Below are 26,234 nucleotides of genomic sequence, written 5' to 3' on the forward strand. Positions count from 1 at the left end.
TGGACACAGGGCTTGAGGTGCCAAGTACAGAGGGATGATCACTTCCCTAATCCTGCTGGCCACTCCAAGATCACCAAGTTCCACCACCGACCAAACACCACTGTGACAACTAGAGCAAAGCTAACTGGTATGTCCTGTTGTTCCCAGAACACCTCCAGGGACAATGGTTCCACCACCTCCCGGGGAGCTTTTACCTGACCACCCTTTCCACGAAGAAACGCAACAAGGCCAGACACTGGCTTTCTGGATTCATCACCCATTGCCCATCTCTGCACTGATACAAAATAAACAAATATTTATTTGAGGGCTCTGTGTGTGGATCTGCATCGGGTGCACCTAGTGGCAGAACCCAGCTCATGGGACAAATGGAGGGGACTGTGCTGACCCTACCAGGCCAGGCCAGGGCAGGATTCCAGAGGCGGAGAACAGTATAAAGCTGTGGCAGGGGAGGGTTAGGTTGAAAATCAGGAATAATTTCTCCACAGAAAGAGTGATCAGACATTGGAACAGACTGCGCCGGGCCGGAGGCGCAGTCACTGTTCCTGCAAGCGTCCAAGGAAAGATAGAATGCGGCACTCAGTGCCATGTTCTAGTTGACAGAGTGGTATTAGGTCAGAGGTGTGATGCGATTATCGCAGAGGTGTTTTCCAATGCCCTTCACTCTGTGACCCCGTGATTTGCGGAATCTCCACCATCCCAGCACAAACCCCAAGGCCGCACAACACGCCCAGCATGGGCAGCCTCGGTCCTGCGCATGCGCCACCGGCCGCGCTGGCGGCGGCCGCACCCGCTGCTCGCCATTGGCCTGCGCGCTGCCCGCCGCTCCGGCCCAATGGCAGCGCTCGTTGTTGAGGGGTGGCGGGAAGAAGGCGTTGCCGAGGCCGCGCCCCTTCCTTTCGCCGCCGCTCTGCCCTCGCGCGCGCACGTCCCAGGCCGCTGTCCCGCGCCGCCGCCGCCGCCAGGTAAGTGCGCGGCGCGCCCCCCTCCGCGGCAGTGGTGCCGTCCGGCCCGCGCGCGCCAGCCTTGCCGCGGCCGCGGGCGAGATCACTCGGGCTGGAGGGAGGGGGTGGGGGGGCAGGAGGGGAGAACGGCGGCCATGTGCTCTCCCGGCCTGCGCCTGGGCCGGGGCTGGCGGAGGCACGGGACGGGCGGAGGCACGGGACGGGCTGAGACGGACGCCAGATCGGCAGTGCCGCGTTACTGCTTCGTGTCGGGAGAGGTGTGCGGTGCCGGTGCGGGCGGGAACGTGTGCGGGCCGCCCGCGGGAGGGCCCCGTGCCGGCACAGCCTGCGCAGCGTGGCCTCGCCGGCCGCGGGCCCGCCTTTGGAAGCGGAGCCGCAGGATTGTGGCTCGGAGGGAGCAGGGATGGGCTCTCTCCCAGCCCGCGGAACTCGGCCGTGCTGAAACTCTCCTCTCCTCTTGCAGGATGCGTTACGTCGCTGCTTACCTGCTCGCCGTGCTCGGGGGCAACGAGTCCCCCACGTCCAAGGACTTGAAAAAGATCCTCGACAGCGTCGGCATCGAGACGGACGATGAACGCATGAACAAGGTGGCGTTGCCTCTTTATTCCACATGTCCCAGCCAGCACCAAACTTTGGAGCTCTATCCTTGGCTTCAGTGTTCCCGTTGCCTCCCTATTGATGTACTCTTATGCTATTCAGACATTTGGTGATCCTTACCAGTGCGAATTCTAAACACTGCTGGGCCAATCATAAGTTTTTACAACTTTTGTTGAAAGTCTAGCTTTCTTACTCAATACCTCTGCAAAGGTATTGAGTGTGTGCAATACCTCTGCAAAGGTCTCTGTCAGTTGTTGCTGACTTTTGGTAGTTCAGGCTAATCATCCTCATTGAGATGGTGGCTGCATATAGGGATGCACTGAAAATGTTCTGACATGGTGCATAGTCTGCACTGAAGGTTCACTTCTTATTTTCAGTCAGTATCGATCCAGAGCTAACACTTTTGAAGGCCTGATACTCAGTAATACATTTTTATTTAGTGTGCTGCAAAGGAGCATTTGTTTCCTCGCCAAGAAACATGCAAGTCATAATGTGGAGATTAAGGTATTTGAGGATAAAATATAGGAAGATTTTGGAAATTAATATGAACGTGGTTGTGTTAAAAAACGACTTTTAAAGAGTATCTTAATTAGAATGTTTCTTGTGATATAATAGATCTTCAGCATTGTGGACCTAGAATTAATTTGCAATGGGGGAAAAAACCAAGAACCAATAAAATGATCTTGTCACTTATCACATATTCCTATGTGAAGCGTTTCCAGAGAAGCAAAAGTGAAAAGAAATTATTTTCCCAGTATTTTACCATAGGCCAAACAACACTGTGGATTGGCTGAGCTGACAGCATCCTTACTATGGTTTGGAATGTTGGTTTGAACTCGTGGCGCTCCCGGTTAAATGCCAGGTCTTTTGGTTTTGGCTCCTTTAGATTTAATACCTTAATGGATTAATTGCTTTCTTTGATCCTCCGATATTCTGAAAGCTGTTCTGGAATCTGTTTTGGTCATAATTAATTTTTGGGTTGTCTGTATTTTAAGCTTGTGTAAATGTAGGGAAGTTTTAGAAGCACCTTTCTCCTGTCTGGAGCAGTCATGCAGGCACATAGTTTCACACATCCCATGCTCTGTGTAAGCAGAAGGTGCCTGTTAAAAAGCTCTTGCTAAAGTCCTTCAGATTTGGCCACTGACTCCTGGTAGCTGGGACTCACCAGTAAGTTCTGGAGCATTATTTTTAAGTGCTTGCATTAGTAGTTTTGGGTTTGTGTTTAGCTTTTGTCATCTCTGATTATACAACAATGGTCCTAAAATTAAAGTTGGAACTCTGTGTTCCAGGGCAAGGATACAATAGCTTGGCTTTTAACATGTGGTAGGGCTAGGAATGGGACCCTGTGGTTTTGGGTCCAGAACCCAGTGCTTCAGAGCCTCCCAGGGGCCATTAAGCAAGAAATGTAAACAGTCCCTCAGTGACTTACACTGTTGGTGGGGCTTCCTAATTGGTTCCACAACATTTCTGTATCCTCTTTTTTCCAAGTTCACTGGATTAGTTATGAGTTCAGTAACAGATTTCATGAAAATGCTTAAAGTACTAAAGACTTAGCTGAAGTTTTCATGTCAATGTTCTGTTCCTGGTACTTAAAAGTAAGGAATTTTGGAGCTAGATAAGCAGCAGGATGGAGGCACTGCATATGATGATTTATCAGTACTTGTTTAAATGTAGGTTATTCTTAAGCTGTTTGGAAACTCTAACATTGTAAATTTTACTTACAGGTTATTAGTGAGCTGAATGGAAAAAATATTGAAGATGTAATTGCCCAGGGTAAGTAGAGTCTCTGAGTGAGCCAGGTAATTGCCTCTGTTCCTTTGATAGCCTAGACCTGAGAGCAGGGAATTGCTGCCAGGTCCCAGACTCTTTGTCTGTTCAGCAGTGTGGATCACAGCTGGGTTGAGTGGAATCAGGTCCATTCTAATTCCCTGCAGGTCAGTGCCAGTACCTGCTGGGTTTCGCTTGTGGACCACATTAAACTGGAGAACTGAAACATGTATGAGCTTACTGGAAGTCTGCTCATGATGGAGTTTTCTGGACATGTTGATAAGAGACTGAGCTGTCCTTTGGTGTCTCTAGGAGATGTTTTGTGTTTCACCCACTTGTGTGCCCCAGTGATGTAAAGCATGAGGAACAGGCAGTTGGCATTGGGGTGCAGCTCCACCCTCTGCCATGAGCACAAGCCTCCAGTGCACATGTCTTGTAGAGCTCTCAGAGTCCAGCGTTTCCTTTTCCCTGAGACAGAACTCTGAGGGCTGATTTCCGTAGAAATTTGTGCTCTTACTGAGGCTGGAACTTTTAACATGAATTGACTGGGTCGTAGGGCTGAAGTAAAGCAGAGTTGAGGTAGTGCAAAGGTTTCTGATTAATGAATTTTTACTATTTTGCAAGTGTATAGGCACAAGGGAATTTGCAGGCATATTTTTGTTTAAAGGTAGCCAGTACTTTGCCTGGCCTTGCTGTCAGGAGCAGGCACTGGACATTTCTATCCATGTGGTTTGAAAGACCTAAGAGAGCTATTATACTTGTGGTTACAACACACTTATGCTGTCTCTTTCTGTAATACTTTAAATAAATTGTTTCTTAGAACATACATGCATATGAAACGTGTTTGTTTACTTTGCTAGTTTAATAAGATCTTGAAGTAACAGGGAATTATTTAGAAACTGATTCCCAGAAACTGGAATACAGGCAAACATAGTGTGTATGTGACCTTTGAATGCCAAGGGAGCCTTGGTATGTGAAAGGCAAGAGGCCAGAGAACTCGCTGCCTTTCCAAATACAAACAGAAATCAGAAGTCTCAAAGGAGATGCAATATAGGGTTCATAGGGTGCTGAGGAATTTGTTTAAATACTGTCCTCTTTGCCATAAATAAATCAATCTTTCCCTTTCTCGCCTGTAAGTGTGATACCGTTATGCCCTCAGAGTTCTCCTTACCCTTAAAGGGGAAAAAGAAGGAGCAGGAGAAAGCAGTGCTGCCAGTGTTACTTTTGAGGTACATTATCACTTTCTGGGCTACTGTGCTGTATTCAGAGAACAATGTGGGTGTGTGAAGTTGAATGTGTTCACTGCTATTTTTATGACAGCTTTTGGAAGAAAGACAGGGACTTTTTGAACAGAAGAAAACTTACTAATAATATGCTGCCAGTGTTCTTGGGATAAGCCTTTGTGAATCTTGAAACTCCTGAGTGTTTTTTATAGAACACTTTATATTTATCATGAATGCAGCCTCTTGCTCCTTTCAGCAGATTAGTGACAGGTTCAATCCATGAGACAGGATCAGTTTTTTCCTGCACTTTTCCATTTCCCCTAACTTGTGTGCTTGGGATGAGCGTGTAAATAAATACCTTCTCTTGTGTCCCGTTCAGGTAACGGAAAGCTTGCCAGCATGCCGGCTGGGGGAGCCGTGGCAGTCTCAGCTGGAGGGGGCTCTGCTGCTCCTGCTGCAGCTGCTGCCCCTGCTGCTGGTGAGTGAGAGTGCAGAGCTGTGGCTCCAGGGCAACTCCTTTTGTCTCGGGTAACAGCTTAACAGCTGAGTCAACGTTTCAGGGCTTCTCCACTTCAGCCGTTCAGTGATGGAAATGTTAACTGAACAGTTACTTTTCCTTTGGACAGTCAGAAGCATTTGCTCTTTGTCTGCCTTAGGATTGGGCTTGCTTAAAACTAAAAATCAGAGACTTGGTGGTGTAAAGCACATTTCTGCAACAGTAATGTCTGTATCCGTTCAGTGTTACTTGTTTGCTGAAAGGGAATGAGATGAACCCTGCAGGCTCCAATACCTGTAGGCCGGGGAGCTGAGACCGCCAAATCTTGTATCTTGGAAATCTGTGGTGCAGTGTGAATACTGACTATTCACTTGGTCTTTTTTTTCTTCAGCTGAGGAGAAGAAAGAGGAGAAGAAGGAGGAATCAGAAGAATCTGATGATGACATGGGATTCGGCCTCTTTGATTAATTATTTGTTATAGAGAAGTTATTAAAATTCTTTGTTTTAAATGTTTCTATGTTTATTATTATTACCGTGCAAGTGCTCTTGGATTCAGCTGTTCTTTCAATAGCTCTGACACAGCTTTGGTTTTTATCTCTGTCTGCAATAGGTGTGTGAATTTTCTGACAGACTATAAGACTCAGCTCTGTGATTACTGAGGAGATGGTAAAGCTTGTGTGAACCTGGGTGCTTGTTTTGACACTGCTGTTTCTCAAACAGTGTGTGGGAACTGAATCTTCCTGATGTTAGCCACCTCCATTCTGTTTTGCTCTCAGTTACTCAGTGAAGTGGCTCATCTATTCAGCAATGAAAGGACTTTGTTTTCCAGGATCTGTTTATTCAATTCCAAAATGTGAAACTGAATGAACAGCAGGCCTGAATTAGGCCAGTAACATAATTTCAGAGCTAATTATAGTAATTTGGTTTTTAAATGTTTAAAAGCACTGATTTCATAACTGTCATATTTCCAAGGTCTAGGGACAACACTGATAAAATGGTTGAATAGGATTTCCTGGTACATCTGTATGCTTAACAGTGTAACCAGAAAAAATCCTAACTGCACCCTGCTGTCATAAGACACAGATCAATGCAGAGGTGCCCTTCATGCTGAATGGCTGTTCTGGGCTGTTAGGACATAAATTGTGCCTTGATCTGAGCAAAGAAACATGAGAATGGTGTTTTTGGAGAACTGAAACATCTCTGGCATGCCAAGAACTTACCAGCCTGAGAGGAAGGTGAATTTTGCTTTATTTATGAAGTGTCTACTGCTAGAAGATGGTTTTGGCAGGCAACTTAACATGGCTTCTTGTGGAAGTCTTCATCTGTCATTGTAGGTAGGTAGAATACATACTGCATGTGTGATGATCTTCCTGTGATTAAGTCTGCACAAGTAGAGTCAAAAAGATATCCCTGCAGTGTGTATACTGAGGAGCTTTTCTAGTGTAGTTGTTTTTGGGGAAAAAACAGTTGCTGATACAGCTGTGTTCATGTGAGTCATTGGACAAAGCATGGAAAGTACTTCTGGGAGTAGAGATGGGTGAAATCCAAGTAGGAAAAACTATTTCATCTCTGGTGTACTGCAAGAAAACACCCAATACTTGACAGCAAAGCAAAAGAGCAGTTGGAAGTTAGATTCTCAAAATGGCCATGATTTAAGCAACTAACCCTTGCTGCCCTTCTCTCCCTGGTGCCAGAAAAATGTACAGCAGTAACAGTGCCAATACCTTTCATCTACTTTGTCTCTTAATTGCCAGCCTGGTGATCTGGTAGTAATGGAAACCATTCATTGTTCACCATGGTTCTCTGTCAGACCCATAATGGCAGTGGTTCAGCCCTGGGAGCAGGGTGGCTGTGGTGCCTTTTCTTGGTGATTTCTCCATTTCAGGTCACTGAAAAAAGAGTGGATTTTGGATGTGGATTTAGTGAGAGGTGCCTCCCCAGTAGTGCCTTGCTTTGCTGCCTCAAGAGCACCAGCAGTGTTTACACAGGAAGGGATTGCCCTGGCACAACACTCAGGGTTTTTCCATGCAAAAGGAATTTATTTGAACAGCACTGAGCTATTTGATGAATTTGCTGTGCCCAGCTTCGTGAGACGAAACAAACCTGTGGTGCCAGTTGCTGGCTACTGTGATGAGGGGAGGAGTATAACTACATCTAGACTAACTTATTTTTTCACCCTGTTTTTATCTTCTTCCTTTGAAGACAAAACCTTGAACTATGTGCCTGATCCTGCAGTGGGTGTCCTCTTAACAACCTTTAAATTCCTTTGCAAAAGTGCAAAGCTGTCAGTTAACCTGCTCTGAGCAAAAGAACCGCTCATTGCTAGACTGTTCTGAGAAGAAACTTCTGGGGGCAGCTTTCAGGGAAAGCACTGAAAATAGAGCTCTCATCACAGTGCCACAAGGAGTCAATGTACCATAACCATCTTGTAAGTTTTTCTTGAAAAGAACAGGGCATGGCTCAGCTTTGCTCCAAGATTTCACAGACGTTTTGCTAAAACCTCTTCATAGTGAATGTTTCTGAATACAAAATCAAACCTATTAAGTTTACTTCCCCCTTCCTTCCCTATTCATGAAACTGTTGCCACCTGATGGCTTTGTACATGAGCAGTGATGTACCTGGAAGTCTATTGCACACTTGTTTGGTGCTCTACATGGAGTTCCCTCTGTTCTGATTTCAATGAGCTTCAGCTGTGAAGGAGATGGGATCCCTGCTTCTGCTCTGTAGTCACTGTTCTGAATTTTCAAGTCTCAGCAATGCCCTTTCAGACTTATCAAAGGCAAGGGTACTGGTGGGGTGGGTGCATTGCATTCCATGATGCTCTCAGAGACTAGTGCCTGCTCATACTTGGACTTGTGGCCTAGTCTGTCCCCCTTACAGAATCAATTTTAGCTAGAGAAGATTTTTCCTGAATTCTTCATAAAAGATGGGCTCAAGGGCATTGAAGAGAAAGGGAGGGATAGTCCTGTGCCTGGAGATTACACTAGTAACTGATCATTACCAAATTGACAGCAGGGGAGAGTGATTTAGTCATGGGCTTGACGTTGAAACTTGCAGGCTTTCCTCACTGGTACACAAGTGCTGTGCTGTCGCAAATCAGCTCTCACTGAACATCATTCCTTACAAACGTGGGGTAGGGAGACAGATGAGGCATCTCCACTACTTGGAAAGCAGGGAGAATGTCCTGGACACTACTGTAAAGCAATAAGCAATGGTTCCCTGGGGCCACTCTCAACTGGTTTCACTCTTACTACCAAGGCCCAATTTTGCAAGATCCTCCAGGCAGGCCTGCTGAACTCAGGAGGTTTGACTTACGTGGGTGCAGAGATGGCTGTAGTACCTTTCCTAGAAGAAAAATTCAGTCCCAAAGGAGCAGGACTGCTCCTCTGCCTCAGGACATGCTCCTATGAAGCACGTGCCAAGAGTCTGCCATGGAATGACCTGACATACACAAACATCACACGTAAGAAAAAGACATAACTCTGGCTTTCCAGTGATGTTGAAAGCACTTGGATTGAGCTTCATGACCGGTGTGCTTTTCTTGCTGACTATGGACAACAATACTACAGTAACATTCTGGAATCAACATTGTAACAGGCTGCCTTTGGTCTTCCTTTGAATTCCCAATGGCTGGCAAAACCACAAAGTCTTCCTGAAAAAGCAGAGATTGTTTGCCTGTATGTTATTATCTTGAAGGTACTAACAGCTCACCGTTTATTCAGCTAGAAAACAAACACAACAACGAGAGATTGTATGTGAAGCTGTCTCTGTGGCATCTCAGCTTGCAGGGGCACGAGTGGATTTGAAGAGTTTCAGTTGAGTTTAACACGCAGGAAAAGCTGCCTTGTAAATCCCACTGATCTGGCTTACTGCTGCATCGTGAGCAATTGCAGAACTATTGCACTTTCTTACTGGGGGGAAAGAGATTAGTTTTGGGGGTTAATTCATTTTTGAGAAAAGCACAGTTGTTTGTCAGCCTGCTAGTGCCAGTACCCAGGCAGCACTCCACAAGAGATTAGTGTTCACATGGTTCGTTTCATCGACCTGTTTCAACAGGGCAGCATTAACCTCCTCAAATAAGTAACCTTGAGGGCCAAGGCAGAGTGATGTAAACAACTCAGGATGAGATTGCTGTTGGGAAATCAAGTGAAACTAACTCCAGCATTGTCATAGCATTGTTGTTTCTATTTTCCAGAAACACTAGGAACATTGACTTGTGAAATGCTGGAAAAAGAGGGAGCAGCACTGGCTCCAGAATGAAGATGTTCTTGTGGTTACAGATGTTTGGGAGGTATCTGCAGACAAGGTTCAGTGGTCAATTTTGCCACAGACTTCTGCTCAAGTCACAGCCCAGTGACCAGTTCTTCTGCAGAACAATCCCTGTTGTGGAAAAGGCAAGTCATGATGTTTCCTTTGGGATTGACTACATGTAAATACCTTCCTGTGTCATCAGAAGCATGGGGTGGAAGCTCTGTGATGGCCTTGGTGTTAAGGGTCTGTAAGAGAGTCATGGCTCAGGTGTGCCAGGGCTCCCCTCTGCAGGTGGAGACGAGGGTTATGTAACCACACCAAATGCAAGGGAGGAAGGAAATTCCAAAAGCAACTAGAGGTATGAGAAGAAGGGAGAGAAGGGTGGGTATAGAGAGAGGATTAAGGTAAGCAGGGTTAATTCTTTATGTACTCCAGGATGTTAATATGTATAAAGGGGAGTTCCTGGCAGCTAGGTGAGGTGGGCTTGGGGGCAGGACATGAAAGAAAGCTAAAGCTGTACTCCTGCCTGTCTGATAAAAGCAAAGGGCAAACACTTAATGGAAAAGTGCTCTGTCTGTAGTGACTGGAGTATGATGTCTAACTTGAACTCAAATATTGGACTTATGCAAGGGTTACCTGCTGAATTTAGCTTCCATCACATGTCTGTGAGGCAGTAGACTGAGGCATTAAACAGCTGTTCTTGCAACCTGGATAGCCACTCTTTAGGAAGGATATTAGCCTCCCTCCTATCATTTGAAAGGACACTTGGAGTGGAAGGAACAGGAAAAGGGGCTACTTGGATAACCTCTAATAGCCTGAATGGTGAAAGAGCTGTTAAGTACACATATAACACTATCCAAGTGAGAAACTTCTGACCAGTTATAAGACAATGAATGCAGATTGTTTTATGCCAAGATTAATGAAGTAGTTTTTTAAACCTTGGTAGAAAGTCCTTTTTGCCCTACGTTGGTTCAATTAAAAATTTATGCTTTTTGTTTTGTATCCCCCAAACCTCCCTCCTGCTGATCTTGCTTCCTAGCTTTGAGTAGAGCAGCTCTTTTTCTTGCTATGCTGATCTTTTTGATGTCCCTGTAAACATTTGTACTTACCTAATGATTTGGACGTCTGTGGTCTGTATTGTTTATGGCAAGGGGGTCCTTACAGCTCCTGAAATCTATTTTGATGATCTACTAGCACTGGCCTCTCACCCAGTGCTGCTCTGTGGCAACCATGTGCAAAAGTACTGCTGAAAATCACAGTTGCCCTGACTAAATGTAAGCATTTTTCTGAGCTTAGAGGCATGTGGAGAAAAAAATGTTGAGAAAAGGTTGGGAAAGGTAAGCAACTGTGTGTGTTTTGGTGATTTGTGTACAACAGTTTACAACCTCCTCATGAAGGGAAGAGGCAGACACTGATCTCTTCTCTCTGGTGAGCAGTGACAGGACTGGAGGGAATGGCCTGAAACTGTGTCAGGGCAGATTTAGGTTAGATAGTAAAAAAAGGTTCTTCCCCCAGAGGGTGGTTGAGGACTGGAACAGGTTCCCCAGGGAAGTGGTCACAACACAAGCCTTAACAAGAGTTTACAAAGTGTTTGGACAATACTCTTGGGCACATGCTGTGACTCTCGGGGATGTCCTGTGGAGGTCCAGGAGCTGGACTTGATGATTCTTACGGGTCCCTTCCAATGGTTTTATTAGTTTTGAAGGGGGACAGGGATTACCTTTTTCCCAGTTCTTGCCCTATTGCTGTGACAAGACTTGCCTCCTTCTGATTCCTCAGCTTTTTGTGAAAGGGGAAAGCTTTTCCTGTTCTCTCACGTTTCTTGTGCGATCCCTGAAAACAAGGGAAGCCCCAAGGACTTGGAGCAGATGCCAAGAATCGGCATGTTCAGCGAGGGAAGGACATCCTGCTGCCCCGGGACAGGGCGAGGTTTGGGGCGCTGCGAGGAGGTGCAGCCCTCTCCCTCGGAGTGGCTGGCTCGGCCCTTGCCGCTTCGGGCGGCGCTGGCCCGGCCCGGGAGCAGGTTCACCGGAGGAAGGGTTGGCAGGAGGGGCCGGGCACTCCGAGGGGCGGCGGCCATGCCGGGGGCGGGCCCGAGGGCCGGGCCGCCGCGTATAAAGCTGGCTGCCGGCTCCACTCTCCCAGCGGCAAGCCCTGCCGTGTTCCGCAATCGCATCCTCGGCAGCGGCTCTGCTTTTCCGGCTGTCCCGCCCGTCCCCAGGCAGCGCGGAAAGAGACCCGCGGCTTCACTGCTCCGCCGCGGCTGCTGCTGCCTCCCCCCGGCACCCTCCGCCTCCAGCGGGGCGCGGAGGCCATGTTTCCGCCGGACTCCACCTGGAATATCTCCTTCGCCGGCTGCGGCTTCCTGGGGATCTACCACGTCGGCGTGGCCAGCTGCCTGAAGGAACATGCCCCGTTCCTGGTGGCCAACGCCAAGAAGGTGTACGGCGCCTCGGCCGGGGCGCTCACCGCCACCGCCCTCGTCAGCGGCGCCTGCCTCGGTAAGCGTGGGCCGAGCCCGGCGCAACTTCGTGTGTTCCTTTCGTTACTGCTAATTTGTTAATTAGAGCACCAGCGAGGGGATGTGGGTGTATATATGTATGTGCATGTAAATAGCGCTGCGCCCGCCTCCTCCCGAAGTGCGAGCGGCGCTTTGTTTTTAAGGCCTTTACCCCCGCCGCGGTCCCTGCCGGGTGGCTGAGGTCAGGGAGGCCCCGATGGTAGAAGTCAGCACAGGGCTCCTGGCTCTGACACCACCCACACAGACATCTATAGCGTGGGCTTGCTGCGCTGGGTTTGCGGGGTTAACCTTGCTCGGGTGTAGGAGAGGAGCCTCTCGCCGTGTGGGCACTGGCCTTTGGTGGCTGTGAACGGGAGGTGAAGCGGCTGGAGATGGAGACCCGGAGTCTGCATGTGCAGATGGGAGCTGGGCAACATCTCTGAGGAGCACAGCCTTCAGGCTGTGTGTTTGTTTCTGGAGGAGTGTTATTCCTTGGGATCTTGGACACTGAGGAATTCTCTTGCCCTTTGCAAGAGCTGGATCTCCAGTTTAACTAGATTTTATCTCTGTTTTCAAGTTACAGAATAACCTTAAAAAGTTCTCTCTGAAGCAAGCACACAGTGTTTATGGTGTATCCCTATTCCTGGGGAACAGCTGAAGAAAATGGTCTGTGGTGCCTCCTGGCTTTCTTGTCATTTTATATATGGGAGTAAGCTAACAAACACGTGTTAGAGTCTGTACTTGGAAGCTTTTATGTTGAGAATAACAAATGCAGAAAAATTTCTTAAGCTTGAAAGGGGATTGTGGTGTGAGAGAATCAGGTATATCTGTTCAGTCTGAGAATTATGAGCCTCTCCTAGAGATAAGGGCAGCCAGAGCTGTTTATTGCTTGAAGTTCTTTCACTTTGACAGGTGTTTTTCCACAGCACTCCTTTCTGAGATGTAGCCCTCATGCAGCAAAAGTTAGTGTTTTCTGTGTAGTTTGGTTTGAAGTTTCCCTTCCTGAGCGTTTTGTTTACAGAAATGCCCAGTGAAGTGCATCTGTAACTTCTGGAGCTCTTAACAGCTGTTCAGATCCCAATCTGAGATCTCAAGGCTGTCGTGACGCCTTGGTGCCAATTATTACTGTGGACAAGGGATAATAATCCCTAATCCCATTTTGTGTAGGGATTCATTTGCAGGTAGCTGCCAGGGATTCAGTTGTTTAATTGCTGTTGCTTCTGTTGAAGAGGTGACTCCCCAATTAGTTCCCTAACTGGGTGATCCCTCTGCCACTTGAAGGCGTGGCACAAGTGTGAGACAGCCTGACGGTAGTGCCCAAATCCTTTGCCTTGCTCAGATGCCATCCTGGGTGCTGAGCAATCCTGTTATCATGTTTACTTTGTCCTGGCTATTTATATGTCCAGAGCATCCATGGTGTGCCAGGCACTGCCCTGAGGGAGGCATCCAGCCTGTTGAGAGCTTTCTGTGAATCAGAATAGGTTTTCCCACTCCCTGTGAGGTACAGTGGGAGTGTAAGAGGACTGGGTTAGGGGCCACCTTCTGGGAAACATTCACCTGCCTCCTGAAGGAGGGCAAACCATGCTCTTTAAAGCTAACCAGGGCTTGATCTTGGGTGTTCCAGTTCTGTCTTCCATTTGACTTCTCTGAAATTGTTTACTTCTGACTCACCTGCACGACTGACATGTATCTTGGATAGAGAGCAGCTCTAAGGCAACAAAGTTGACTTCTGAAAGTAAAAGCACATGGGGTGCGTGGCCGTACCTTGTCCGTGTCATAAACCCTTCTGACAGTGCAGCTTCCAGCCAGAGGGCCAGAGGTTAGAATGAAATCATAGAGGTAAAAGAGGACAGGGCAGAGGGAACAGCTAGGCCTGAACTAGGAGAGCAGTTCATTCTCATACAGGCTCTTACAGGGTCTGTACCTGTGTTTGCTGTGCTGCTGAGAGCAGGTGGTAGCCTGTGGCCTTTGAATCCTGTGGCAGCTGCTGCTCTGCACTGTCACTTGCCCTGTCCATGGAACTGGAATGCTAAATAGTGTCTCTTGATGAAAGACAAAGAGGGGATTTTGCAGAAAGAAGCCTTGCTTATTTGACTGTGTGTAGATAAAGTTAGTGTCCTCATGCCTGTGAACGCAAGAAGACTCTGCTGTGCAGAGACAAATACTTGCAGGTGAGGAGTGTAAAAACCTCTTCCTTGGGGGTTTTTCCATGAGTCCAATCTTTTGAGACCCTGATCAGAGAGAGCAGAGATCTTGCCGGACTTCAGAGAATAAGATCCCACTTAGTGGTTTCTTTTCCAGCTTTTTCTCTCTGGCCTTTGCATCTGTTCAGCTTGTCTGTGAACTCATTCTGCCATCTCATCTCTGTTAGTTGAGACCTCACTGTCATCATCTGTGTAGGACAGGAAGGCTTTGCTATGGGCTGACACTGAACTGAAAGGCCTGACCAAGTGATCAGCAGCCTTTGGAGCACACTGTGGCCTTCAAAGGTGTGCTTGAGAATAGCAAAGAGAGCAACATTGGGTGTGCTTATTACTTAGGCAGGGCACCTTATATTTATATAAGAGATCAGGAGGTATTTACAGTCTGATATGACCTTGCCTAGCTCTGGTTAAGCACTTTACCATTAAGTTGTAGGGATCTTGGATTTGTTGTTCAGGGTTACAACAGTGATGTTGCCCTGCATCTGAAGTGCTCTCTCTCCAGATCCTTTGACATCCTTCTGTTTGCTGGCATGAAAAAGCAGTGCAATTTTCCCACTAGCATAATCTATATGGCTATCAAGGTGCATTGGGCAGTCTCCAAGTTTCTTGACTGTGCATAGTGCAGTGTTGTGGCATGAGCAGCTTCTTGCCCCAAGTATATTCTAGGAAATAGCCTCTGTAATGCCTATACCATCTCTTGGGGCTCCTGGAGTCCGGCACACCAGGAAATGCACCTTTATGTGCCAGGCAAGTGGAAAGTTCTCATGCTGGTGTTGCTCTCTCCTCTTTGTGTGTACCTCCAAACCTGCAGCTTTTCACAAATTCTAGGTGTGGGGCTTTGAGATGGTCCCCTGTCTGTATAAATCTGAAAGTCACCAGCCTGGATGAGAAAAACTGGCCTACGTGATGTGGTGAGACCGTCCTTTTTCAGTCAGGAGGAATGCTAAAGTGCAGCTACTGCAGGATTCTTTCATCCCTAATACTGAGCAGGGAATGTAGTTTTGGTAAGGTCTGGAATCATCTTACTTTGGTGAGCTGTATGGGGTTTGTTGTGCTTGCTTTGGGAGCGTAGCAGCGTGAATAAATGATGAGATCTGAAGCTGTATTCACTGAAAAGCTGTCTTTGAGCTGGTACTAAGGTCCCTCTGACTCATAGTTAACCAACAGCATCTCAATTGTCTGCATGTGAATGCTGTCCTAGACAGCCCTATCTGAGGGTGGGTTGGAACTGCTGAATTGCTTTGCTTCTATTTTGAGGGGAAGGGGTGGGTTCTGCTGTCAAATGCAAAGCTGGCTATCAAACCCCATCTGTGGAAGTTAGCTGTTCTCCTAAAGCATGACAAGGTCAACAGAAAATGAAAAAGCAAGCTGAGGAGATGCTTTTGGTACTAAGAATAAAGCAAGGAAGCCGTGTGTTGCTAGATTGAGTAGTGTTGTTTGGGATGCTCTTCGGAGAGCACTTCCTGAGTTGTTTACAGCATTGAGCATTTTAAAATTTAATTATTTTAAACTGCTATCTTAACCAGGATTCTGTCTCAGGCTTGACATGAGGTGACATAAGTTATTTGACATTTGGGTTTCCTTGTCAGCTGTCACCATGTGACCACCAGGAAATGTGCTGCTGAACTGCAGAGACGTTTTCCATTGGGTAGCAGGAGCTAAAAAAAAAAAAAAAAGCCCAATGAACAAAACCTTTTGAAACTGAGATAATTAGCAACATCAACATCTTAAATGTTGTGCTTCTGCAGTTTGATTATGTGCATGCAAAGGCTTAAGAACTGATCATGGAGATTTACTTTCTCTGTGTTTGTGTAATCTTAACACCAAATCCCAGATTGGCAGAGGGAAATAAACCAGCTTAGAGTCTATGGAATCCTCAGAGCAATGCTAGTTTATGCTGGCCAAAGCATGAATCAGGATGCTTATCCTGGGGGAAGTGGATGTGATGCTGTCTTCTGTGGCTGTGTGAAGAGAGCTGTGGATCTCCACAGGGACACAAAGGGAAGTTTTGTAGCGTCTGTGGTGTCTCAGTAGTTAGGTCCCTCCTTGCACAGGTGATGGGCCCTTGTACCTCCTGCAGGGGCCCTCCCTGGAGAAAAAGTTGTTGAGGTCAATAGCCCCGGCCCAGGAAGGAGGGACACCTTTATGTACGTTGAAATACAGATATAATTAGTGGGAACCTTCTGGTGCTTCTTGGAAATGGTGATGCTTTTCTCTGTGGTGGAAATAGAGGTGGAGGGGAGATGTGCTGTGCTGACATAGACGGAAATGTTCGCTGGCTTGGTGGAGAAGCTGCTGAGCCTGGATCCGTGCCCTCAGCAGTCACAGGGCTGTGGGATCAGGTGTCCAGAGCAGTAAGCTGGCAGCCAGAGCACCCTGTAGGACCTCTTGATGGGAGGGAAGAGTTCCTGCTCTCTGCCTGGCTCTAGCAAGAAAGCTTCTGTAAGGAAAGGTGCTCTTGCAGGCATCTCATTGGATGAGTGCAAGGGAAGCCAAGGAGCCACTTCTAGCAAAAAACAGTCCCAGCAAGTCATGTGTTTGTTCTTTTGGCACCCCACATAGACAGCAGGTGTGCAGAGCAGCTCAGTGCCCAGCCTTGCTGTCAGCAATGGCAGCAGCTGTGCAGTGTCACTGGCAACAGCACAAGAGGTCTTTGGTCATTCTTCTGACCTGTAGGTTCATCATGTCTCTTGAACTTGCAGCATGTCTGAGCTGTTCCACTTCTTTCTGCCTCTTAGCTCCCCAAACTCTTCAAGGCAACTGCAAGTCCTCCATGTAAAATGGGAGAAGCTGTTGTGTGTTCTTTAGGGTCCTGTGTTCACTTACTGATTGTGTTTGGAAGCTTAGTCCTGACAAATCAAAAAGCCTTCCTCAAATGTTTTGCTGTGTCGTTCAGTTCCAAGCTCCTGCTGCTGCCTGCACATCCAGTAGCTGGTGGTGGTGCTTGTTTCCTGTTTTTTGGAGGAGCTGTGTTACCTTCCAGTGCAGAGAGCTTGGGATTGGACTCAGATGTGGGGCCCCTGCTCACTCTGCCTCACCTGAGTCATCAGTTTCTCCATGTTTCTCTCTGTGCCCTCCATGAAGCATGGATGAAATGCTCCCTAGCTTGGCTGGAGATTATTTCCACCTCTTCTGTGCTTGGTTTCCACTGAACTTGAAGAGGACCACACAAGGGCTGGAAATGGTAATTAGTCAACATTCCTTCTTTCTGGAGGTGGGAATGGGCAGGCCTTCTAATTCCAGGACCTTTGCAAAAGCTCAGAAATCTTACTCCCAGGAGCAGTGTGAGTGGGTGACTCCTGTTCACCTTGCTCATGGCTGAATTCCAAAGTGGCCACCACTTCTCCATTGAATTCTTTGCACTTCTACACTTTTATTGCCCAGCTCTAATACTTATTTTCTTCCTTTCTGCTAAGTGTTCTTGGGACTTGAGGTGAAAGTCAGGATGTGTCTTCAATTATGTGGGAGTCAGCCAGGCCTATGTATTTGCTAGGGCTGTGTGGCTTGTCAAGCAAGTAGAGTGAGAGCTAGTGAAAAGGAGGGGTAGAGGAAATGATTCCATGTGGAAGGCCCTAAATAAGTGCATGTCCCTAGGAAAAGGCAGATTGTGTCCTTGAAGTGGTAGAGTCTGAGGCAGTAGAAAATCCTTTGCAAGGAGCACATAGGAGAGAGGCAATCAGTGAGCCTGGGAGTGTAGAAATGTTGCTGGAGATTGTTGTAGCCCTGCCATTTTGTAGCTATGAAGGCCAGAGGAATGGAGGAGAGAGTTTTTGTCACTTGTGATAGAACAGCTGCTCGTGGCAGGCCTGATCCTGTCCCTGGGGCTGTGCTGATCTGTGGTGCAGTGTGTTACATCAGGTGTGGGAGCTGGTAGCTTTATTAGAACCCAGGGCTTTGTGCTGCCCTCTGGCAATGTCCCAGAACTGAGCTGGTCGTGCTTTCTGGTGTCTTCTGCCACTGTTTCCTAGGCTTTTAGCTGTGCTGTGCCTGGAGGATTTCTTCTGAGAATGAGCCATTCTCTTCCTCTTCATACACTGAAGTTTGTGATATTGGTTTTGGAGGCCTTTTTTAGGCTTGGGATTTAAAGGATTGAATATCATGGTAGCATTGGAGGTTCTGGCAATCTCTTAGTTTGCCACTCCTGTGGATTATCTAGTTTAGCATCCTGAAGCAGAGGAGGAAACATCTGAGGGTGTAAATGAATCAGGAATCCCTTTGCATATGTTAATTACAAGGGCCAGTCTTGCTGGCTGCATTGAACGCTGCTGATTCAGTGCTGCGCCTGGCAGAAAAAAAAAAATTCCAGTGTATTATGGAGACAGAGTGTGGATTCAGGCTGCCATAGTTATGCCATGCGTGGAAAAACTTGGAGTCCTGTTTCAGAGTGGGCTGTCAGCACAGAGATTTACACTGATTTATCTATCCTAGTGTTCTTACATAGCAAGATTGGCAAAATAATCTTTAAGGGAAGCATTTAACTACTAGCCATATTTTTGCACACAGAAGAGGTCATGTGTCAAATGTTCATCTGAACATCTGTCTCTTGCTGTTCTTGTTTGTGTAGTCAGCCCTGCAGGAGGGTTGAGCAGAGGCTTTTCCCCTGCTGGGGTCTGTGCAACCCTCTGTGAGCAGCTCCTGTCCTGCTCTCACAGTAGTTTTCAGAACCTCAGTTGTGTTTTGGCTGAGGGTTCACTGCTGATGTCTCTGGGACAAAGGTAGCATCAGTTTCTAGATTTTGCCATGGTTCCCAAGGTATGCATCCTAACCTTGTGATCTGCCTGATGCTGCTCCAAGAAAACAACAATCATTCTGGAGCAAAATGCCAGCACCCCTTGCCAGAGGACTGCTTTGGAAACTGAGCTTTTGATTCTCACTTCCTTGCTGGAGTCTGCCCTGCTTGTGCCAGGGCCAGTGGGGAAGAGTTTGGGGTGTAAGGTGACACTTGACCTGTCTGAGAAGGGAGGGCAAAGCAGGCCCAGCAGGCAGTGCCCTCCCAGGGGCACAGGGAGGGGCTTGGTGAGCCCTGTGAGTGTGAGAGCTGGGCATGATGCAGGCTGAGAGCCTGTGCAGGGTGTCAGGGCTGTTCCTCTCATCTGTGTTAGGGTTTTAGCACTCACACAAGTGTACAGTGGAAAGGACAGGGAGGAAGATTGGCTGCTGTGTGACAGAGCCAGCCATGTCTCTGGTATAATCCCTAAATATGAAACAGTTGCCACCTGAAAGCACACAGGAAAGCTTTCTGCAGGGCTTAGGCTGATAGCTACCAAAATCCACCACTTCTGCCTCTGGGCAGACCAGAGAAGAAAGGTAATTTCTCATTACGACATGAATTTTGGTCTCTTTCTCCCGTCCACTAGCTTTCTCTGGATGAGTATTTGTTTTTGAAAATATTGCTTCGAACTCAGTATTACTTGGTCCAAAGTGAGCAGCAAGGATCTGAGCTGCACCTTGTCTACTCTGTGAATCCCCTTTTCTTGTCATCCCATGCTGTCTGAATTGCACTAGAGCATTGGCAGGGATGAAGGTGGAACATGGCTTTCAGTTCAGCTTACCTGGGGTCCTGAGCAGCTTTTCCTTTTCATGCACTGTAATGTCATTTAATTTCTCTAATGCAGTGAACAGAAATGCAGCATTGAGCCTCATATTAGGACATTACAGTAGGGGAAGATCAGACTAGTGGGTGTTGCTGCTGTGGTTGTGACAGAGGGATCCTGGCTGGCTGCCTGCTCTGAGCTGCCTCCTGCCCTTCCTATCAATTGTTTCCCAGCAGCAGCTGCCCTGTTTTTGGGTTTGTGTTGCAAAAATGAGTGCTCCCGTCCTGACCGCAGAAACACAGCGAGTCTCAGCTTGCACAACAGCAGTTCTGGCGAGGCTTTGGTGTGCCAACACTTCATCAAGTCCAGTGCAGAAGTTTAGCTAGAGACCTCGTCCAGCCTGTGAGTTCTTATGCCTGCTCTCCCTGGTTGCTTCTGTGCAAAGCAGAGCAGTGAGCCTTGAGGTGAGCTATGAGTGGTGCATCTGCCCTCGGGCTTGCAGGAGGGTCCTGCCCTGCAGGTACCAGCTGGTGGGTGGGCATGTGGCAGTCACTGCTCTGCCTTGTGAGCTGCTCTGTGCAAGAGGTAAAAGCCCTGGCAACTTAAAAGCAGATCTTCATCTTATGTTCCTCATATCTAGCATGTGGCAATAGCTCTGGTTCATCTATTAACTAGTATCTAGAGCACACTAACCATATCTTTTGATTAAAATGGGAAAAATGCCTCCTTTTGGTTTGGCTTTATTTAAACAGGCAGCATAACTGACAACTTCCCCCCCAAGTTGAAATAGAAAAGCAAACATCTTGGGACAAACATGTTAAGAGGGAGGCTTCTGGTTCTGAAGCAGTTGCAATTGACCTGAATTTATGTAGCCTTCCTGCTGTACAGTGTGTCTTGGGCTAAACAGTTTGTGTCTGGTCTAAGCAATGCTGAGTATGAAGAATCTGAACCAGAAGTATTGTGGGCTGAGCCCTTTTAGCATCTGCCTCTGGCTGCAAGAGCTGGCCTTACTTGAAAAGCTGTTCTCTTTCTCTTGGTTTTCACTTGTCCTACCTGTAAGGTCAGAATGGGTGCTGCTGACTGCAGTCTAACCGGGATCCCTAGCAGTTGCTCCAGTCGGTGTCAATGCCTCTCATTCCCCAGCAAAGGGGGAGAAACACCATTATGTACCCCTGGTGGCCAGGCTTTCCAAGAACTCTCCTTTACAAAACTGTTTGTTTGTTGAACTCTGAGGTTTAATCCCTGCGCAGAGCCCCTGATCTTGCCACAGGGAACAGCTGGTCAAGCAGTAGGACTGTCTGTAAACTGAGTGGGTGTGGTTGTGAGGGCAGTTGTGTTTACCTCCTAGGTATCACTAAAAGCAAAAATAAGTTTCCTTCCTGTATGTCTTATCTGGAGCCAAGTGACCTGAACTGTTTCTTACCTGATAGCAAAATAGTTGGAGAGGAGGATTGAGTGAAGACCTTAAATAAAAAATATACATCAGAACAACAAAAATTAGGGAAGTCCCAGAGGAACAGCTTGTTCTGGTACATGGTGTTTCTCAATCGAACTGGCTTACAGGAGGATGTGCACAGATGAGAAAAGGGTTGATGCTTTTGAAGACTTCACTGCTAGATGCCATCCCTCAGCCTCCAATGTTTGAAAATGTGTGTTTTTCATTTGTGTCAAATAGTGGCAGATGTACAACTTCTGGCCAGTGAGGGATATTCTTTCAAAAGCCAGTGTTTTTAGGTGTCTGTCCAGGATTTCAGATGGAAGTTAGAGCTGTCATCAGCAATGGGGTACACCTATCACCTGAACATGTCTAATAAGGGCAGGTTGTAAAACATTGCTCTTTATATCCTGCTGGCATGGATTTGTCTCTGGGGCCATCTCTGACATCTTTTCAGCCTCTCTGATGGATCATTAGAGAACATCTTGGGTCAGGTTCCCATTCAGGACAAGCTGGCCTTTGTTTAGCTTGGCTGAAATGTTGGCTGGTTTTTGCTCTCTTGGGACAATAAGTGGAAATCAAGTTGCTTCAGCATGAGTGTGGAAAGTGGAACAGAAGTCTACCCAAGCAGTGGGATCTTTCACAAATGGAGGTCACTGCCCACAAGAATTGGGGTTGTCCTTGGGTCACTGGCACATTGCTCTGCACTGCTCCTTGGGATGAGCAAACAGGCACTTCATGATGAACGGAGCTACCCGTGAGGAAAAATCCAATAATGTTCTCTGTTAATTATTTTCTAGATGTCAGTTTGAAAAATTCTGTTTATAGCTTTGTAGGTTTCTTTTGGGCTGGTGACAGGAGTGTGTTGTAATTAGGACTATGTCATCTCCTGGGAGAGGCCAGGCAGGAAAGCATGTGCATTGCTTACTCTTGGTACTTGGAAAAAGAGCACGTGCAGGAGCTGTGCATGCTCAGCTGGAGCAGCTTAAGGATGTGCCCTGGAAGAACATGGAACAGCTCTCCTGAAACCTCTGCTCATTGTCAGATACTGACTTTTAGCTCTTGCACATATGTGACGCAGAACAGCTGAAACAGCAAGAGACAGGCAACCGAGATAATGTTGGGGAAGATCAGGCTAATAAATTCCTTCTGACTCATCCTATTCCTAAATTTACATCCAGACTGGGATCTAGCAGTGTGATAATGACAATTCCAGCAGTGTTCAGCAACCAACTGCATTGAAAGCTGGTTTAGCTGGGGACTGTTGAAAGGGACATCGGTGCTGAGTATCATACAAACATCCCTGGAACAGAGAGCTGAGCAGAACTGAAGGAGTTCTGGAATGAGGTCCCTGATTATAGTACACAGGGCTGGCAGGACTCCTGTCCTGAAAATCTTAGTCAAAATAGCTTGGTCAGGTGATTCCAAACTGAACAAAGGATGGGGCTGTGCAGGGCCTGGGGGAATAGCAAAAGTACCTGTGCTTCCTTCTGCTACTTGTCTTCCTTTCAAAGCTGTTGGTGTGTTGGGCCAGTTGGAGCCTTAGCTGGGTAATGTGAATGAGGAGGGGGGAGTGTTGCTGATGTGTAGGAAGGAGTCCATTTGTTGGTGTTGAATGAGAAGCAGGTTTAGTGAGGAGCTGCAGTTCCTGCCTGCCCCACTAGTCCAGGCACGTTATGGCATCTGCAGTCTGGGGTGTGACCTCTCTGTGCCTCCTGCCAGCAGGGACAGAGCGCTGCCCCTACATCCACCAGCTCTCTCTCTGCACTGTCCTTTGCTCTCCATCCCTGTTGGAGAACTCGTCCTTTGGGCTTGTATCCTATTTACTGTTGCACTAGGCAGGAATGGGAATGTCCCTGGCACAGGTGGTCTTTGTGCTGACACAGAGCTCTCCCAGAGAGACCTGCAGTGTCATGGGTGAGCTGCAGGGTTGAATATTCAGAATGCCCTTCCCCCTATTTAGCTTGCTCTGCTCCTATTTTTGTCTGTGTCTTGGGCTCTTTTTTCCATTTGAAATACTTCATGGGTCATCTGTGATTTTACTGGCTGGCAAATAGATACCAATGTGATCTAACATGTGGCTCAACAGGAGACCATCATGGTGCCCCTGGTGCCAAAGCCCTGCTGCTGCGGGTCTGAAGAGACCCTTCTTCTCCACTTGTCACCCCTCCTGTGGAGCAGTGTTTAGGCTTTGTGATGGTACGCATGCACTGCACAGCTTTGGAGATGCCTTTCTGTTTCAGCCCAGAGCTCTTGGCAGCAGTTAAGGGTCTCCCCAACTGCCTGGCTAACAGCAGTTTTAGGTGATCCATCTTCAGCTCTGCTGTCCCAGAGGCAGAGTAACAGCAGGCTGCTCTGCTGGGCTGTTTGTTTACAGTTATAAATAGCATGTGCTGCTTGAATGCTTTTCAGGTTAGAGTTTAGGGGCTACCAGGCAGTACAGACTTAGTTACTGGCTTATTTTGGAGTTGAGCATGACTGATAGAGATGAAAGTCAGTTGTTAAAGGGAGCAGTCTAACCCTATGTCAATAATGTGAGGCTGGATTGATACAGCTTAAAAATGAAGTGTGAGCTAGCAGCTGCCTTCATTCAGGCTTTTCCCATGGGTGCCACTACCTTGCCCCTTGTAGCCACTGCAGATGACAATCAGCAGAGTGGGGACAGCTGGCCTGTCTTTTCTGGCAAGGGACATGTTAGGGTGTTTCAGGACATAACTGAGTGATGCTCCTTTGCGTCATCACAGCTGAAATTCAGATAAGGGCAATAGCCCTGCAGTACTTGGGTTTGTGTATAACAACACCCAGTGGGGCACTGCTGGGGGTGGGGTAAAGAGGAAATATTCCACATATATTAATGCAACACTTTTGGGGAATATTGGCTTAGTAATATAGGGAAGGGTGTTTAATTAATTGGTTGGTGTGAGAAGAACGAAATGTTTTCACAGCAAACACTGCTAACTGCTAGGGATTGCCTCTGCCCCGTGGAATGTACCTCAATAAAGAAATACAAATTTAATTCAGCTTTTTCACATGACTCTGTGTCCTGAATACTAGATCCATTAAAAACAATGAGAATCTTTCCTAAGGGCTGCATCTGGCACTGGACTAGTCCTAGAAATAATTGAGAGCTGTTGGCTGACCCCTGTAGGGGTTGTCTCTCTTGACTGCCTCTAATTCACCTGCTCCCTCTGATGGACTGCAAACAGAACTTGAGGTGGTTTTCCTGGAATAGCACTTCTAGTAGTAACAGGATTAAAACAGTGCCACTTCTTTTCTCTCCTCCCAAATATATTTCCAAGAGGACTTGTCATCTGTCATGGATCTTGCTACATAAACCTGGCTTCTTTGGCTGACCCCTCAGCTGGCCTTATTTCCCGGAAAGCTGGTGCTACTGCAGGTCACCCTGTGCCCATGCCTTCCCACAGAGCAATTCCACATCCAGCTTTGGTGCAAGTGATTCAGCAAGTCCAACAGAATCACACATGTCTGTAAACAGAAGTGCCTCAGAGCTCCTGTGGGTATGCATGTATGCACACATGTATAAAAGGAACTCAAAACAAAAAAAAAAAATCCAGAAAGTATTCAAAGAATGAATTTGCTAATTAGCAATAATCTCACTTTGCCCTCCTGGGTATGAAACACTGATAGAGCAGGCAGCTACAACTAGGGGCTCCCCTCAAATGCTGTTTCCTGGCATAGTCAGGACTTTGCTCTCCTGTTTTTGTTTAAAAACCCATACCCCTTCCAGCTCACATTTTTTGTTCAGTCATACCTCCATTTAGTTGCAGTTGTGTTTAGTATTGCTGTCACATCTTTCTGCACACTGAGGTGCCAAGCCTGAAAGCATCATTCCCTAAGCAAGCACCATCTCCTGGATAATCCACACTCTCCCCAGTACAGCTTTTCCATACAGGGCTCTCTCCTCAGCTGCATGCTCAACACTCACCCCCCACAATGGGGGTTTCAACCAAGCCAACAATTCCCTGCAAGGCACTCAGTGCAGAGGATTTTCATTTATGGGGTGGTGTCAGTAAGGTGCTGGGCTGGGATCCCTTCAATTTTTGCTTGATTGCAGGTTCTTTTGGTGTTTTTCCTCCCCTTGACAGACATGAAGGTGTCTTAGGGTGCATTTTGAGTGCTAATGTCTCAGTGATTATTAAGTGTATTTCTGTGGGGCTGACTTCTTCCATGTTAGGAAGGATGTTGAACCATGTGGCTACTATCTGAAACAGGCTGGGCTCAATGGCTTACTGCTAATTGAGTAAATAAGATCAGAATTAGACTGCTAAACATTGCTCTAGGACAGAAGACTGGGATTACAGGGCTAAAAATTGCTTCAGAGGGGGAACTTTGGCTTTTCTGCTAAGTTGCTACCTCACAGTGCCTAAAATCCTGACCTCAGAATCTCTGGTCATGTTCAAGGGTCCAGATCTCTGCGTGCTTGAGCTACTGGTGTTGGTGGGTTTCCTAAGGCCAGAATCACGTTCCCAGGCTGCATTGATGGAAAACATGTTGCTGGCACACGTGTATTGCAAAAGATTGGGATGTGTCAACATAGCATTGAGGGTTGTTGCTCTTATCTCCATTGTATTTATTAACCTGGGTCTAACTTGAGTTCTTTCATTTTGCTGCCTTGTTTTTGCAATTGAGAAACTGAGTGGGAGAGTGAAATGAGGGGACTTGTAGATAGCTTAAACTGGTTGTCTTTCGTCCTCTTCCAGGAAATGACCTTCAGCTTCGTTGGAGAAGAGTCTTCATTTGTAAAAGCATGCTTCTTTTGTCCTGGTTTCTCTAATTCTCTACCTCCATATTCTTCTCACTTGTATGTTCCTGACACCCCTTGGAATGCAGTGATTAGCTAGTACTTAGAGGAACTATTGGATCTCATCATGGCTGGATGTGTGTGGAGGCATCAGTCAGTCAGTGGAAAATGCTGGATGCTGTAGTTTTGTATTTTTGCTTCCTTCTATCCCTTTTTTCTTATTGGAGAGCTCTGATGTGCTTGCCAGATGGAACTCTGAGTGAATGGGATAATGGGCTTAGCAGATACCTTCCCTTTCGTGCAGCTGGGATGTCTCCTCAAAACCAGCTGGGTCACTGTGTGAAAGGGTCAAGCAAGCATTCCTTCCCAAGTCCTGCTTGCTATCAGGGCCTAGTTTAGTGCTGTGGAATTGGATATGGAAGGGATGGGACGCCAGAGGCTCTGCAGCAGGGACTAAATCTCTGATTCCCTAATGGAGCATTAGTTCCTCTTGCTCACTTGAG

The 26,234-nt window shown here is 47.1% G+C and overlaps 2 protein-coding genes and 1 non-coding gene across 3 annotated transcripts in view; all 3 read left to right on the plus strand.

The window, feature by feature from the left end:
- Positions 1-841: 841 nt before the first annotated feature.
- Positions 842-5,558, plus strand: RPLP2 (ribosomal protein lateral stalk subunit P2). Its single transcript, XM_064714841.1, has 5 exons — positions 842-962; positions 1,426-1,549; positions 3,284-3,332; positions 4,929-5,027; positions 5,437-5,558. The coding sequence occupies exons 2-5, from the start codon at positions 1,427-1,429 to the stop codon at positions 5,511-5,513; spliced, it is 348 nt and encodes a 115-aa protein (XP_064570911.1). The 5' UTR covers positions 842-962; position 1,426; the 3' UTR covers positions 5,514-5,558.
- LOC135449277 (small nucleolar RNA SNORA52) lies at positions 3,471-3,603 on the plus strand. Its single transcript, XR_010440703.1, has one exon. It is a non-coding gene; the product is annotated as a small nucleolar RNA SNORA52 (small nucleolar RNA).
- Positions 5,559-11,469: 5,911 nt separating the features above from the next.
- Positions 11,470-26,234, plus strand: part of PNPLA2 (patatin like phospholipase domain containing 2) — a 28,806-nt gene continuing 14,041 nt past the window's right edge. Inside the window, exon 1 of the mRNA XM_064714649.1 lies at positions 11,470-11,797. Within this exon, the coding sequence (XP_064570719.1) occupies positions 11,611-11,797 (187 nt within the window). The 5' untranslated portion in view covers positions 11,470-11,610. The remainder of the gene's footprint in view (positions 11,798-26,234) is intronic.

Source organism: Zonotrichia leucophrys, chromosome 5 (assembly GCF_028769735.1).
Source record: "Zonotrichia leucophrys gambelii isolate GWCS_2022_RI chromosome 5, RI_Zleu_2.0, whole genome shotgun sequence".
Taxonomy (NCBI): domain Eukaryota; kingdom Metazoa; phylum Chordata; class Aves; order Passeriformes; family Passerellidae; genus Zonotrichia; species Zonotrichia leucophrys.

Coding starts and splice junctions, on each gene's coding strand:
- RPLP2 (XM_064714841.1), top strand. CDS start 1,427: ATGCGTTACGTCGCTGCTTACCTGCTCGCCGTGCTCGGGGGCAACGAG. Junction 1,550..3,283: donor ACGATGAACGCATGAACAAG/GTGGCGTTGCCT, acceptor TTTTACTTACAG/GTTATTAGTGAGCTGAATGG. Junction 5,028..5,436: donor AGCTGCTGCCCCTGCTGCTG/GTGAGTGAGAGT, acceptor TTTTTTCTTCAG/CTGAGGAGAAGAAAGAGGAG.